At 38.5% G+C, this 16,585-nt stretch overlaps 1 protein-coding gene across 15 annotated transcripts in view; it reads left to right on the forward strand.

Annotated features, from left to right (window-relative positions):
* The window catches only part of NCKAP5 (NCK associated protein 5), a 380,074-nt gene that overhangs the window by 327,454 nt on the left and 36,035 nt on the right, over positions 1-16,585 (forward strand). For 14 of the 15 annotated variants that reach the window (XM_038142476.1, XM_038142470.1, XM_038142472.1 and 11 more), the window contains one exon: positions 2,636-2,714. The exons of the other annotated variant lie outside the window; for it this stretch is intronic. In XM_038142476.1, coding sequence (XP_037998404.1) covers positions 2,636-2,714 — 79 coding nt within the window. The remainder of the gene's footprint in view (positions 1-2,635; positions 2,715-16,585) is intronic. 15 annotated transcript variants of the gene reach the window in all.

The raw sequence follows: 16,585 nt of genomic DNA on the forward strand, positions 1-16,585 counted from the left end.
TTAACTATGCCCCATTTAATATGGTCCTGACAGCTTTCTTCACTGTACAGAAGTACAAAAACTCCACACATTGCTTCTACAATTTCTTTCTAACTTATTATTTTCTAATGCTGCAATAATTTGCTGTGCTTTTTTGTCTGTCATTTTGTGAAGTCTTTTTAAATGCTGCAATAATAGTCTTTGAAGTATATCTTAAAGAAACACACTTCATTTTGTGAAGGAACTACAAAGATTGTTCTTAATGTACATAAATAATGGAGAAATGCTAATTATACTATTTAGTTTTTAAGGACATGTTAGTCATGGTGAAAAGGCATTACTTCTGCTACACCATACACTCTTTTGTTAGCAGGGAAACAAAATATTTTTGTGTGGTTTTTGAAGATTAAGTTACATTTATATGTTTCATTTTTTTTTGAATTTCATATTGTGTTTTCTGTGGCACTTAATTCCTGAAAGAAATATCTAGTGCCAAAAGACTGATGACATCTAGAGTAACGAGATTTTAAATGTGCTTACAGTTATTAATGCTAACTTATGAAAGATACATACCTTAAGATTCCCCAATATGTGGTACTTCATCTTGTCCTCCAAACTTCTAAAAGAAAAACAATGCAAAGTTTTTAAATTCAAAGTTCATGAATCTTATTACTATCATTTCCAGTTATTCTTTGGTGTCTGCTTACTTTGAAACAGATTGCAAAGGGCTGGGAGATAGCTGTGACTGAAAACAGATACATGCAGTAGGATGGCCTGTTGTGCATTTTTTTTCCTCATAAAAAGACAAAATTAATGCTTTTGGAGAAAACAGCATAAATCTTTTTAAAAGCCCTAAACCAGGAAGATTTCTTTTCTTTTCTGAACAATGCAAAGTGCACTCAGTCATATGGTTTAGTGCAGAAGCTGCTGTATTTCCAAACTGCTTATCAGATATATACTGCTGCTTTAAATCCTGCCCAGAACAGCTTCTAACATTCATTTTCTAGCACGATCTTTTCCTTTAAAAGCTATTTAATTTTTGATGATTAAATCACTTTTCTTATGATGTGCCAGGTAAAGGCTTGAGGCACTATTACGCCATAACATATGCACCAATTACCTCTGATTTCTGTTCATGCAAAGAATGTTATTGCTGGACTGCCACAGGATTTATGGAAAAAGCAGTGTTCCACCAATGGTGGCCTTGTGCATTCACCTTCAGAGGGATACACTTCCCGTTAGTGTTCATCAAAAAAGCACTTTGCTCTAAAGGCCAGCCAGCAGAAATACATAACACTTTAGCCTACACCAAGGATATTCCATGTTCTCCAGTACTTTTTCATGTCCTTGGCTGGAGCTTGAGGTGAGATACAATCATTTTTGTGCTGCACTGCTTCATTTCGTTTTGTGATTTTATTACAGCCCTGTATGATTTAGAACAGCCACGGGTTTCACTTTCTGAGGTGGAAATGTGGCACCAAACCCAAGACACCAGGAGTTTTGTGTGGCACTCAGCATGCTCAGTCTGTGTGTTTTGGGAACACCCAGGGATCTGTCCCAATATTGTGAAATGTCACAGCAGCACTTGGCCATGCACTGTGCAAATGTGAGAAGCTGTTCCACCTGGAACTGGGTGCCAAATGAACACTCCCCTCCTCATTCTGCATAGCCTGAAGAGAGGCATTTCATAAAAAAAGAAAAGATGTAATCAAATGTCTGGGATTAAGAGATGATAAATGCACTTTTAAAAATCTGGAGAGCAAGTCTTTGGTGTCGTACTTAGGCTGCTCACAAGAGGTCAACAGGGCTACTTTTGTAACCCAGCAAGCAGGATTTACACTGTGATCAAAGATATGTCATGCAAATGATGATAAACTCCAGTGGTTTAGATTACAAAATGTGCTCTTGTTATTGTGAGCGTGCTGTAAGCAGTTTAAAACAGCAGAGAGTGATTAGCAGATAATTTAAGATCCCTGAGATATTGAAAGCAATTTTTTCTGTGGTGCTGCCTTTCCTCCTCTCATCACCCTGTAAGTATCTTTATTCCTGTTTGATTTATGGAGCATGGCAGAAAAATATGTCCTTGAAACTGAAATTGGCCACTGATGGCACGTGATGGAGGGGGATTTTCACTGTGTGCTAGGGAGGGACTCAAGGGAGAGACTCAGATTATCTGTACACCTGGGAAATTGGAGTGCAGAATGACAGGGCAAGGATACATCTTGGAAAAAACCCATAATATCTGAGGGATTTGAATAACACAAACTTGAATACCACATAGAGTGCACTGCGTTCTTAAATGAGTTTTTTCTCTCTGTCTAGCTAATAAATGCTTTTAAACAGAGGTGGAAAAAAAATGCCAAAGTTCAGTGTTTGCAAAGTGAACTAAAGAGATACCACACCATGTATTAGGTTTTTATTTTGAAGAAGTGCATCTTCCAAGGGTATTTTTCATTGCTGCATATTGTGATTTTGAATGAAATTAAAGTTGCTATCGGCAGACATCATTCATAGAATAAGACAGGTTAAATATTCCACTCTTAGCTGCCATGTAACTTTACTCTGGTTTATTTCTGCAAAACATTCTGTAGTTGTCATGAAGCAACATAAACAGAGTCACAGATGTTCTTCACTTTTGTTGTTGCACTGTGTACAGGCTAAAGTAGTCACAGAAAACCTGCAAGAAGAAGAGGAGGACACCATGACAAGGACTACATGTCAGAGTCATGTGATAGGTACAGAATTATATTTTACACTGGATTTTGTTGCTGTCACTTGCAAAAAAGACATGTTTGTTCTCATTACTTTGTTTGTTTGCCCCCTTATGTCAGCTTTAGCCTTCGTTTAGCTGCTAAATAGCCAGATTTCATCAAATGCATGAGATGAGTGCACACCATTACAATTGTGGGTCAATGCAATGTTTGATTGGAGGGCCTGGGGTTATAAAAGATCATTTCAGCCTCCAAGAACAGTGGGTTACACACAGTGGTTTAACATGAGGGCTCATGTGCGTGGCACTTCCGGTGGGAATAATACTGACATACTGGAACTCTGTCATCTGGCCTTGAACTAGTAAAATTCAGAATAAAATTTAAATAGCAGAATAATTGCTGTGATAAAGTAAACCACAAGGAACAGCAAACAAGTGTCTGTTCAGAAGACCTTAAAGCTGTTATTGAAAATAAAGTTGTCTTTGCTGTTTAAGGGTAGCACCATGCACCCTGCCTCATGACTGGCATGTACTAATTTTTAATTTTAGTACCTGTAAAAATATCTAATAGGCAGTGGAGGACAAAACAGAAGTCTGAGGTTTGTGTTAGAGCAGTGTGTCACCAATACAAACAACTGACTGAACAAGGAAAATTCACCTTTAGCAAGGTCTCTTTGCAGAGAGAGGCTGCAGTAAAAAATTTCATTAAAATCTGATTCCATTTCTTCTTGCCAGAATCTCTTTCATTTCACTGTTACTGCCAACCCAGCAAGTCCAAGCAGAGGTATCATGTCAAAACACATTTCTTTCGGGTGCAGTAGGAAAATGTTTGCATGCTTCATTGACTTGTACAGCCCTTTCAGTCCCAAATTCAGACAAATAAACTCTGGCTGTGCTACCTGAAGGAAAGATCCCTAAACTCTTCCCTCTCTGAGAACTCAGCCATCACCTGGCTCCATGACAACAGCTGAATAACAAGAACTCTGTGCAGTGTAAGACTCTGAGGGCATTCTGTCAGTGGTAGGCACTAGCAGAAATTCATGCCTCTCATGCTGTACACAAAGGACTTCTTTTCTGTTACCAGAAATTGCCCAGCAGAGAATACCTCACCTAAGATTGTTCAAAATTAGTTTTCCTCATATTGAAATAATTAATTTGCCTTCATACCAAAAATTTTCAAAGGTTTTACTTTGAATTATGTGAAATGTTTCTATTTCTTCATCTAGATACTGAAAAAGAAAAACAAAAAAAAAAAGAAAAACAAACTATTTGCAGAGTTTTGGGGGGTTTTTTGGTAAAAAGACTCCAGAGTATCCTTGCTGTTCATCGGTGTAATTGGTGGTTGTGGCTGAGGCCTGGTTGCTGTATTTTGATATTTTATTTGTTATTGCATCCTGTAGTAGATAGTTCTGGTGGCTTTTGAGAGTATTAATATTTTGCTCCTCCCACAGGCACCAAATCCAAGTCTCTGACAGGACATAGTGGTTGTGGAGCAGGTTGTCAGATGCTTTTAAAATTTCTTTATAGAGATTCTGGCATTTTTCTGATACAAAAGTTTTCATAGAAAGATACTGATTTTTTCCCTGCTGAAACTCTATGCAGCCACAGCTTCTCTCACTAACCTGTTCCATGGCCACCCTTATAAGTAAACAATTTCTTACTAATTCCTGAATCCACTCTCCATCAGCTGAAGGCTATTTCCCCAGAAAACAAAGTTTGCTGTGGGTTTTCTTGCTGTATTTTAATGCATTTATTCTAGTGGGTTTTATGAAAACAGACTTAGAGCTGAATGTATAGTAGAAAAGCTATCATTAAGCAGGGAAAATGTTTTTTATGCAGCAGGAAAAGCATGTGTTTGTGTAGCTGTCACTAAAATAACTAAACTGACAGCAGTCCTGCCCAGTTAACCAATAAACAAGGTACTGATAACAGTCCTCTAGGTAGGTGTCATGTGAGACAATTCTGGTTCATCACATTCTGACAGCCAGATACCCCTGGGTATGAATCAAAAAATGTGTAAAATACCAGTTGCTAGGTTTTAATTGTCAGTTGCTGATCTAAACCAATTGAAGTATTTTCCTGGCTCTTCAGATTTGCTCAGTTGAAGGAAAGAAACAGTGCCCAGTTATATACAATTTCCCTCCTCATATATCTCATGAACACATGGTCATTTCCACATGAAGCAGTCATTATATTGTGCTATATTGCTTTTCAAAATACATTTAAACCATTTTGAAAGTTTTTTGAACGTTTTACACCCTGGATGCCTTGGCTGTGGTGTCAGTGAGGAAGCAGAGATGCTGCCAGTGTTGCCACCCCCACAGACAGCAGACCTAAGGACCCCTGAGTATCCTTTTGAAGTCCAGTCATCCTCAGAGCTCTTCCCTCAAGCCCTTTGCAATAAAGCAGTTGTGTTTTGAAAGAGGGATGAAGTGCAAAATGCTGAAGTACCTAAGAGGAAAGGACATGATGAAAAGTTTGACTTCCTCTTCATGTCATGGCAGACACCCCAGCTCAGACAGGTACAGCAGGGTCTTCAAGTATTCCTAGAAATAAAATTCCTTTATTGAATGCACAGATGATGTGTCAAGCTCCTGACAGTATTGTTCCCATGTAAACATTAAAAAAAAAGGCACCTTCACTTTACAAAGAAAAAGAATTCTGTTACCCCCAAGGGAGGAGAAGTGTCATTATTTCTCTTGAATTTCCCCATTGTCACAATGACCCAAAAAACATACAAGACAGTTACAGATGACACCTTTACATACAGAATGCAATAATTAGACATCTTGAGAGGAACAAAGCATTTGTTAAAAAGTTCAATATTTCATATTTCAACTACTGTTTCAAATTAGCAGCTACTCCTGGAAAAGTGTGATTGTATTAATTAAAATGCATTCAGAATTTTCATTGATAAACAGCTTCAAGGGAAAAGTCAAAAATCCATGGCACAAGCAAACAAATGCTAATTACTGAAGAATTCATTCTTGCAGACAACTCCACATGGGAATACTAGGGTATGCAGCAACAGTATTTTTGGGTATACACAAATTAACAGGCTGTTTTCTTTTTGGGAATGTATCTGTAATGAACAGGAAATTTAGTTGTAATTAATCATATCACTCTTCAGTGCTGGTGTGAACCTCTGCTGAGGCTGAAGGGAAAGACTGAATATGCCATTTTCTCAGACAACAACACTTTGGTGATTTATCAAACCCCAGTTTGAAAGTTGCATGATAATAATTTTTCTGGGTCTAGTTTCCATTTCTGTTACCCCAAATGGGTGAAGTTTTGCTAGAAGAGCAAGTCAGCGTGGAATAAGCTTTTTGCTAATGATATACTCAAGCTTCACACAAAACACAGCCTCAGCTTATATAGGCTGATGAGAAGTGTCTGAGAAAGTTTCAAGTCTGTTCTTAAATTTACACTCAGGTTTCAGTAAAAAGAAAGGGGATTTCTTTTTTTGTCACAGATATTTCAATGTGTGAATGTGTTTATTTACCACTGTGGGTTTCCAGCAGGCATTCCATCCTTAGCAACATAAGTGAATCAAACCCTCCTGGTCTAAAGCGCTGAAATTCAGGGAGTACGTGGAAGCATGGGCAGTTCATCTGAAGGAATTGTTTTATTGAACTGGAAAGCTCCTGGTTTCAAATGTTATATTTAATATGTCACTGATTGAGCTAAAAGGCCAAATTCACTGTATAATAAAAGCTTGTTGAGTTTGGATATCAGGGGCAGCACTGCAAGTAGATTTTTTTTTCATCAAAATAACATCACTGGTAAGAATAAAATAGATTTTAACAATCTGAATAGACCTGAAGTTTCTTGTGGGTTCTCTAGAGAGCAAATACTTGATAACTGGAGAATTGGTTGTGGCAATTCAAAATCCATCTGGGGGTTATTGGTACTGCCTGCTCCACTGGAAGCACAAGGCACTTCCTACTGAAGTTCTGTGGGGAGTTAAATCCCTGTGCATTGACCCTGTTGTTTGTTTGGAGAATTCCAAATGAAATTGAGAGCTGGGCAAAGATCATGAAGATAAATGTAGCCAGAATTCTTGGAACTTTGAAGAAGGACTTGGAACTAATATTTGTCAAATTTTCATTAAGGGTCCAGGTCAGTTGCTCTAAATGGATTCATCCAGTGTTAAATGGGAACCTTGTAGATAATACAGAGCAAATGTCTTCAGAGACTTAAAATGGTTTTGAAAAGTCTCTAGCTAGGTAAAGGGTTGGGCTTCCACACTATTAAAGCAACATTAAAAGTGCACTGTAGACTTTGGTGCTTTGTGCCAGAACAAAAACACACACTGAGGTCAAGGGATTCTTTTGTAGCTCTGCTGTAGCCCAGTGCTCAAATCCATTAAAGTTCTTGATAATCATCTGCCTTACGGCAGGTTTGATCATCATTTTTTCTGCTTTCCAAGAACAACCTTTCAGAAGGGTTTTGTAGTGTAATTTAAAGGCAATCTGGTCAGAAAAAGGAAGAAACTTTTTATTTAAGAAACTTTTTTCAGATTTGTCTTCTTTAGGGAGCATTTGGTAGAATCCCCTAGATGCTTCATGTTCCAAAGAGGAAATATACTGAGTATTTTATATGTTTCACTGTGTTTTAAAATCTCTTCCTTTAAGCTTTATATGCAGCAAAGTGATCAAAGCCCATTTTCAGTAGAAACCAGGAAAGTCCTTCACAGCAAGTTTTACAGATAAACTGCCACCTCCTTGATAGCAATTTTACAGATATGTTGATAGCAAAGGTAGAACATGTACCTTTGCAGATAGAGGTGGGTTTGACTTAAAATGAAATGTCAGCATTACAATTATTTGCATTGACATATCAAATACTAAAGTTTTTAACCTTGGCTTTTGTTTCTGATATTGTTTTATTCAGCACCCAGTAGCCATACTATGAAATTATATATGTGATAATGAAAACACACATGTCATGAGCAGACTTTTCTGTGACAAAGGCCTGCATTCTTTGTAGTGCTTCAGATAAATTTTTTTCTGCTCCTCTTTTCTTCCTGGTTCTTATGTATGTTTTTCCCACAAATAGATACACTTTCTCTTCTCACCTTTCTCCTCATGTTTGTTCATCTGCATCATTTGAAACTGGTGGTCACTGCTTGTGTGGGCAAGCACAAATCCAGACTACCACTCAGAGCCTTTCTGTAGCCATACCAATAACCATTTCTAACCAACAGATCCTTGCTCCAGTACCATCTGCATTTTTTTCCCTCTTGGTTTCTTTCTGGAATCTAGATCTGATGAACACTGGAACGGCAAAATTATGTTTCATATTTCATTTCTGAATGTGCCATTTAATGTACATACTCGTAGTGCTTAGTTGTATAAATTATCTAATGTCTTATTCCAAAGCTTGCTGAAAACAATAGCAATCCCTCTGCTTGTAATAAGCTTGTACCAGGTTTGCAATGAGAGAAGAAAAATGCTGGACACCCCCTCTGCCAAACCAAGCACTTGGTTTTGTCCACCATTGTGCAAACTACTAAAACTGGGTGTTTTTACTGGGGTACTAGGTAAACAGCTATAAAATTCATGTTTTCTCATTCTTGGGGAGCTGAAATAGGTGTGAAGGAAACAAGCCTGATTAATGTGGTAAATGCATTAAATTTGACGTGCATCATCCTAAAGCATGTCCATTAAGTCTGATGTATTTGAGCAAACACATTCACATTAAGGAGCCCTCAAAACCTGGAGACAGATTACATGAGGTCTGCAATGGATTACTGAGATAAATGTAACAGGATAAGGGAGAGAGAAGAGATGGTGAGCAACTTACTGTGTTATAGCCTGTGCATTCAGTAAAGAGAGGTGATCCACATCAATGTGGAGAGGCAAAGGGATAAGCAACAATTTGCTTAAACGCTCAGCAAATCATTGGGTGCCTCCAGAGCATGTAATAAAGAATGATATTCAACTGATATGGTGTCATCTCACCTCAAAAGAAATCCTCTCTTGTCATGAAGTCTCAATGCCTGAGCAGACAAATTTATCATTGTCAGCATTCATTCCTTTCATCCTTCATTGATAGAAGTTGAAAACCATTTAGCAATCATAACTGATATAGCAGTTGAATCATTCATTTACACATTTTCAGATAAAGGGAAATTGTTTGCTTTATCTTCCCCATCACCACTCAGCAAAGCTGTGGAATGCCTAAAAGTCTCTACACCTGAGGTTGTCTATAAAAGTCATCAAGCAAAACCAGTTATGACTGAATCCATTTCCAGCCTGGGTCTGTTCCTATTTCACATCTGCAAAATGTTCCATTTTGATACAAGTTGTGATAAGGTATTAGATTTTTCATGCACCCCCTGTATGAGCAATGGTACAAGGATGCATGCATGGGTTTATTTGTACATCATAACAAAGCTGTTTTCCCAAGCTCTGTGTGCATGTGGAAGCTGAGAGGTTGGTGTTAGATCTGTAGGTGCTGGATGAATTGCTTTGCAAGTGTGCTAGAGCCTTGAAATGGGAGTTCAGCAAAGCAGGCAACTTAAAAATCTGCTCACTAGCCATATCTAACCAGCTTCCAGCTTGGCTGTTAATCCAAAGGGCTAGGTTCCCAATTGCTAGAACAATGATGAATTGATAAATTGTAAAATAAATTGCTTGCCTCCAGCAAAGCTGGGATCCAAACTTGATCATTAAAGAAAATAACAAAACAAAACAAAAAAGCCTCAAACTCTTAACACCATAAGTGAAGGATGGGAGAGACCACCACAATCTTATCTTCCACGGTGTCACTGTACAGAGAGGAGGCACATTTGAAAGTGCACAAACAGAACTGAGATCATCTGGATAAAAACCAGTTCCATTTGTATTTTGACTTACCAAAATACTTCAGTCAGTCCCTCTAAATTTATGCCATTTGCTGCCTCCATGTAAAATCCCCAAAGCATTTACATTTCCGTGCAATTATCAAGCACTATTCTTCCCCTTTTGTACTCCAAAATCTTCATTTTCTGATCCTTCAACACCATTGAAATGACCTGTGGCTGTTGTTTGCTTGCTTTTCTGAACCAGAGCAGCTGAAATGAGTCATCACTGATGGGAAATCTGGTTTAATAACTAGCAGGCATTGCAAGAACTACTGACTGTCCTGTGTGCAGAAACATCCTCTTAGGTTGGAAGTCCTGCTCAGGGACCTCATCAGTCAAGTTTTTTAAATCTTCAAGGATATTGTTCTACATCTGTCCCTGACCAGTGTGCCATCCCTTTGGGAGACTTTACAGAACATTTAGCAGTCCCATGTTGCTGTGCTGCAATATTTGTGTTGCTGAAGATGTGGTGTGGTCCTGCTGTTGAGTGGTGTTCCAGGGCAGTGTGCAACAGCCTTAATTACCATTCCAGATCTTGCTCATTACAAATACTCACCCTGGTGCATAAAGCTGACTAAATATCCTTTCCTTCTACTGAGTTGCTCTGCACATTCTCAGTGGAACTTTATCAAAATAAATGCCTGCTTTTTTGTGTGTGGTTTTTTTATGGGTGAGAAGGTGAGCAAGCTACACTGCAGAAGAGACAGCTGAGAGAGGAGTGGCATTATGTGTGTTTGGAGCACTAGAAACAGGATGAATAGTGTCAGCTGAGCTGTGTTCTTGACCTTTTTGGCATTTGGGCATTGCTGCAGGGGTTGATTTTGAAGTGATGGTCTGGAGGAGCCTATGATAACAGAGTGAAACTTTCTGTGCATTTTTCTAGTTGATACTTGTATTTTCATGAAGATGATGGAGAACCTTGCCAGTATGAATAATAAGAAACTAACATCCATTAATGTCTTCTAATTTATGTCAGCTTACCTTCTTCAGAGTCTGGCAGAGACAAATCATTTCTTTGTACTTTAAAGATAGTACACATAGCATGTGTCTAATTGCCAATTCTTCTACAGCTCTGCTGCTGCCTACTGTCTAGCTTGTCTTCCCTCTGTGGAGAGAATTAATATTTTGGCTCAACACTTCCTTATTAGCCGCAGTGATTTGCTGTTAATTTCCTTCTTTGTCATTACATCTACTCTCCCAGAAATACCAAATTTTATCACTAGAATGAGAAGTGTGGCTCTTTATGCATTATATATAGGATACAGTCTAATTATTATTCAAGATACTGAGAATCTGCTGGTCTCATTCAGGCTTAAAATGTCAATTAAACAGGATGACCAGGTTCTGTCACTCTGAAGTTAGTGCTGCTGTCTTGATTTACAGTATTTTACACTCTAGCCCAATCTATATTCATTTCTATCACTCAAATCAGGACTGTGCCTGATTATCCTGCCTCTTACAGGATAGCAAACACCGGTATTCTCTATAGCAGTGTGAGTCCTTCTGTTTAAAACTTTTTTACTTTATATGTTTTTTTGCTCCTGGCAAGGGCCATCTGTGGATGTGTGTATGAAACTTCAGTCATGCATTCCCCATTAATTCATATAGCTGAAGTACAACTGAGCAAACTGAAAAGCATTTCTAGTGAGGATGTGTTATTTTAAACTTGTTTCATCTGTGCTCACGGGGACTTTATGCTCCTTTTCTACAATGAAATCTAGTATAACTTTTATGAAAAATACATTTTTACCTGAATTATCAGTTAAGTTTGAGCTGTATTGGCATATGCCTGCCCAGATTCTCACTCTGAGGATAGGATGGCTCTTGCAAATTTTTTTTGCTGTTTTTAATTGAGTTTGAGCTTTGATTCATGTCTTCAGTCTGACACCTGGATTGTTGACATATGATTATGCAATTAGTCATCATTGGAGATCATAGAAAAACAGACTCTACAAAAAAATCACTCTAAGAGAGAAATAATACCTATACAATTAGTGCATAGTTTTTAATACTAGATTAACTCAATTTTTCAGTGTTTGGATAGTTCACTGTTAGGAAAAGAAAAGGAAATCAATCAATATATTTACAGTGAATAATTTTTTTACTTCCTTTCTTTAACAAGCAGAGGTGCAGTATGTTGTTTCAAAGCTGTCATCCTAATTGTGTTTTTGTAGCACCATGTAACATGGTATGCATTTTTGCAAAAAACAGAATTCCTGAAAGAAAAATCTGAGTTCATTCTTCTGGCTTCACATCATGATGGTTTCTTACCAGCTCCTGCTTGCCTGCAGTTAGTTCCACATTGACTCAGCTGGTTTGGAGGAGCTGAACTTGGATACCAGAACTGAGGAATTATAGTGCACCTAAAAGTTACTTAAAGCTTTGTGCTCTCACTCTGTTAATAAGTTTTTATTAATTAAGAAATAAAATCAGTCTTTTTCAGGTGTGAATGTATATTTTAAGTGATTGTTAGCAGTACTCTTAAGTAAAACCATCTGCAGGGCAAAACTAAAAATAAATTATTTAAAGCTTCATTTAATATTCATGTGGCTTTAATTTCAGTATTTTTTTGTACTAACAAACAAAAAGCAGTGATGTTACAGAATAAATATAGAATGTTCTCTAGTGCATTTGCAAAACCCAGAGCTTCCTATGCACTTAGAAACTGGTCCATGTTTACCAGAGACTGCATTTTTGCTTAAAGCACTATCGCTAGTCCTATCTGTTGGGAATAAAAAATCAAAGAAAGTATCTCACTGTGAGTAAAACCAAACTCCAATTTATATGAGAGTTTCTTAACAGCAGCTAAATCAGTGCTTCCATCGTGTTATCCTTAAATGCCTCCAGCCCAATGAACAGCAGCCCTACACGGAACAGCCAAATGCTCCCCTGGGCACCGTGTGCAGCCCGTGTCTCTGAGATGCTAAGTGTGACCTCTTCACTTCTCTAACTATGGTTTAATGCAGTTATTCTTAAAATAAACCAGCTGCCTCTAATAATACCAGCAAAACCCCAATCTTAGTGCTTCTTGTAAGCATTTTGCAGCTGGCTGTTAATTCCTGAACAGCCTCCAGAAAAGCTGAGTGGAGCTATCTGTGCCCGAGCATTATTCATGGCAAGGATTGCAGGTTGGGTATGCTCTGACTGCCAAACATCCACGTCCTTTATCCTCATGGCAGCGCTCCAGGGATGGAGAAGTGGGATTAGCTCTGTGTTTTAATGTGAAGAACTGGGGCATAAAGTGAGAGAGATAAAGGCCTGTGGTGACATGGAAAAGGCATGGCTGAGGCAGCCCTTAGCACCTGGGTAGATAACAAACCATCCTGTCTTGGGCTTTGCTGTTTACAGGCAGGAATTCTGAGAGCTGGGATGTGTCTTTCCTGTTAGAAGGGGAGCATCCATCCATACCTCGAATGAGCCATCCCCAGGAAGGTGTTCCTGACGCTGTGCAATTGCTGGCTCCCAACCTTCACATTTCAGCGTTCTGAGGGAAACAGAAGGCTCTGCTCAGTGAAAAAGCCTGGGAAAGCTCCATTCCTGCATGGCAGCAGACCTGTTGCTTACCGTGGATTCACACCTTGCTTGAGATGTGAGGACTTCTCCTTCTTCTCAGCTCTTACTCATCTGTAACTTTCTCAGAGATAGTTGCAAAGTTGTAAGGCTGATTGGTGATGTAGAGCCAAAGGGGGTTATACAACCAGAAAAGAAGAATAGCTTCCCAAGCAATTTCTAGGCTGGCCTCACTGACAGCCAGGCTGCACCCAGTCTTCCTTTAATTACCTTTTACACAGAGCTTCAAGCTGCTCTTCAAGTGAATTATAAGTCTCAATATATCTTTTCTAGTAGGATTAAAATAGTATCTATTACTAATATCCTGTCTCCTGAGAACAGTGAGTAGATTTTTAGAAAGAAAATATAACAGCATAATAATACAAGAGAGATAATTCCAGGTGCCACTGGCTGTGAGACTTCCCCAGCTGGAAAACTGCACATACACCTTTGTATTTAATAGACATTTAGAGATGTGGAGTAGGAAATTCAAAAAATTATCTAAGTTCCTTCTCCAGCTCATTTTGTCCTTTTTAACAACACTATTCCACATAGCTTGCCACCATTACAAGCATGCAGGGACCAGACCTAGATGCCTGGAGGAGGATAGGAAGCATTTGTTGAAAAAAAAAGTCCATGGATAACTGGTAAATTGGAGTACAAGATCATTAGTATTCCCTAACAATTAAAGCTAATCTTGACTTACTGGAAATGTATTTTAAGGTAGGACTGGTATTAAAATGAGGCAGCAATTTTCTGTCTCAACTCAGAAAATACACTTCAGATGGGATTGTGGTCATGGAAAACTGTTAAGACAGCTGACAATTTATTGGATGAATGACATATTGAAGTTTGTGGGTTTCGCGAAATAAAGCGAGACTAGGAAGAAAATAGAAAAAAACACTGAATAGGTTGGTAAAGTCTGTATTTATTGAGTTTATTGTTATTATAAATGGGCATGAATTGTAATCCCAGATTCAAGTAGCCATGAATGAAGTTCCATCATTTGAAAATACATAGACCAGTCTTCCTTCAATTTATCCTTCCTTAGTATATGTTGGATATAATCCCATGCCAGCAGTGCAGTGCCCATGGGAGTGTAGGGCTGTAAAAAGTTGGGTCTTTTCTAGTTTTACCTTGGATAGCCTTTGGGTTTTTAATTTTGCACACTGGTTGTACCTCAGATGTAGATAGAAAATAATAATACACTCATCTTTGATCAGCTGGATCAAATTATAGTGTAAACCCAGAAGGAATAATCTACTTTAAATTGACATCAATTTGGCAGAAATGCATTTTCTTTTTTTTTGTGGTTGCTTTAGCATTGCAGATGAAGAGAAGGATGTGCAAATAAAGAGATCTGTTTTGCCATCTGTAGTTTAACTTCTTCCTGCCAATGCCACATGTAGCTTAAAGATGTTTATTAACTTCCGAAAGAATTTTGCAGGGACCTATCAACATTTGAAATATTCTTCTGGAAAAAAAAGAAAAAAAGAAAATCTATTAATTTTTAATTTGGCATGTTTCAAAATGGTAGGAGAAGCTCTACTCCCTTTGTGTTCCAGAAGAAAGTCAGTAGCTGTTATCTGGTTCCCCGTGACAGCTTAATGGAATCTCTTGAACTTTCTAATGCAAAGAAAGGTAATTTGTGAGAATTTGTTTATTCTGTTACTGATGGCAGCTATGTCCTTCCATTTTTAATGTCCTGGATACTCCTTGAAGAAGGCCTATTCAGTGTTATTTACCTCTCAAAACCTGTCAAGGCTTGAGTCTGTACTTTTGAAAACAGCTTGCTGGAAATTTCCCAGCAAAACTGTTCCTGATACAGAGCTATTTTTGACTGATATTTTTTTCCTGAAAATGACTGCTTTCTGTGGAGAATTCTGGTGGATACTTAAAGACTTCAGCTGAAATTTCTGTCAATCATGTACAGTTTTGTAGGCCAAAACTTGAAAATTTATGTGAGGAATATTTCAAACCAGCTGTAGTGGTGAACACAGGGGAGGATTCCACATTTTTCATGAGGTGGGATGCTTCTTTTAAAGAAAATATATCCCTGTGCTACTAGTATTATGCCTAGAAAGCCTGATGCAAGCATTCTGCCATAAAATACATTTGTCCTCTTTGTTGCTGTTTATTTTTAATGTTAAGATAGATTGGCCATAGAAGTTAAGTCACATAAAGCCTTCTGTAACTTTGCCACCTCCAAATAGAAACTGTGTATGTGTAATTTGAGGTAGGAATGGGGTCTGTTGGCAGTAATTGTATCTGGTAGCCATCAGTGTGTTTCATCAGCAACACCATGGTGGGGAATGGCTGAGGTTATTGAGCTGCTTCTGCAGGTCTCAATCCCCTCAAGCAGCACTAAGAGGCAGCTGCCTTCTGTCACTCGTGGCACGAGTGAGTAGAGAGGCAGAACTGCAGTTACAGCACAGCAGGACCTGTAATTATTTCCTCTCCAGCCTGGAAGTCCTTTCCTCTGTGCCACCATCCAGAAATGTCTCCTCTCTTCATGCCTAATTCGAAGTGGGTGAATTGCCTGACCATTTTGAGTGATACTGTATTTATGCACAAATCCCTGTTCAATAGGACTGCTGATTGATGCCTTACTTTAGCTCTGTGGGTAAAACTTGGCATCTTGTGGTTTCTGTAAAGATTTGTATGGATTATTCAAAATCACAGGAAAGCTCAGATATTGTTTTAAATAGGTGGTCAAAAAAAAACACGAGTTAATTTATAGACTTCTCAGGAGTGTAACAGTCCCTGTGTAAAGCAGGACTTGTATGTGATTTGTGAATAGACTGAGCATCTGTGAAACTCATTTAGGATGCAACATAAAAAGGCTTTATTAGAATGTGAATCTTTCCTTTACCTGAGGAAACATTATGAAACACTCCCCAGTTATTCAGTTAAAGGTTTGTTTGCAATAACATGTGGCATTATATCCCCCTTAGCTAAAGCATGTTTTCACATTATTGAAGAAAACTGTGATCAGAAGCTTTGTTTAAAAGATATGTCACCACCTTATGTCTTCTCTTTTATGAAATTCGTGAAACCTCTTCATTATGTGCTAGGACTCAACCATAGGATCAACATTAGAAAGACTAACTAACACATCCCTAATCTAAAAGTGGGATGGATTTTGCTCCCCTGCTTGTTTTAATACCCTATTTTGCAACCATCAGTGTAGAACTTAATCAGGGCTGGACCCACATTTCTTGTGTTGTGCTGGAAGCAATTCCCTTCACAGGAGCTGTTCTATGCTTCCTTTTATTTTTTCCCCCCAAACTGATTTTCCTTTCACATGCATTGTATGAAAAGAGGAGCAGAGAAGGGTGCTGTGAAACAGCATAAAGCAGCATGGTACCAGCTCGGAGGGAGAGCTCCTCTCACCCTCACAGTGACCCAGAGCAGCACTTCTGAAGGAACACAAAAGCAGGGTCAGCACTCAGCTTCCCTGGGTGTTCTCTTCCAGTCTCCCGTGAGTGGTACCGAGGATG

Source organism: Motacilla alba, chromosome 7 (genome assembly GCF_015832195.1).
Source record: "Motacilla alba alba isolate MOTALB_02 chromosome 7, Motacilla_alba_V1.0_pri, whole genome shotgun sequence".
Classification (NCBI taxonomy): domain Eukaryota; kingdom Metazoa; phylum Chordata; class Aves; order Passeriformes; family Motacillidae; genus Motacilla; species Motacilla alba.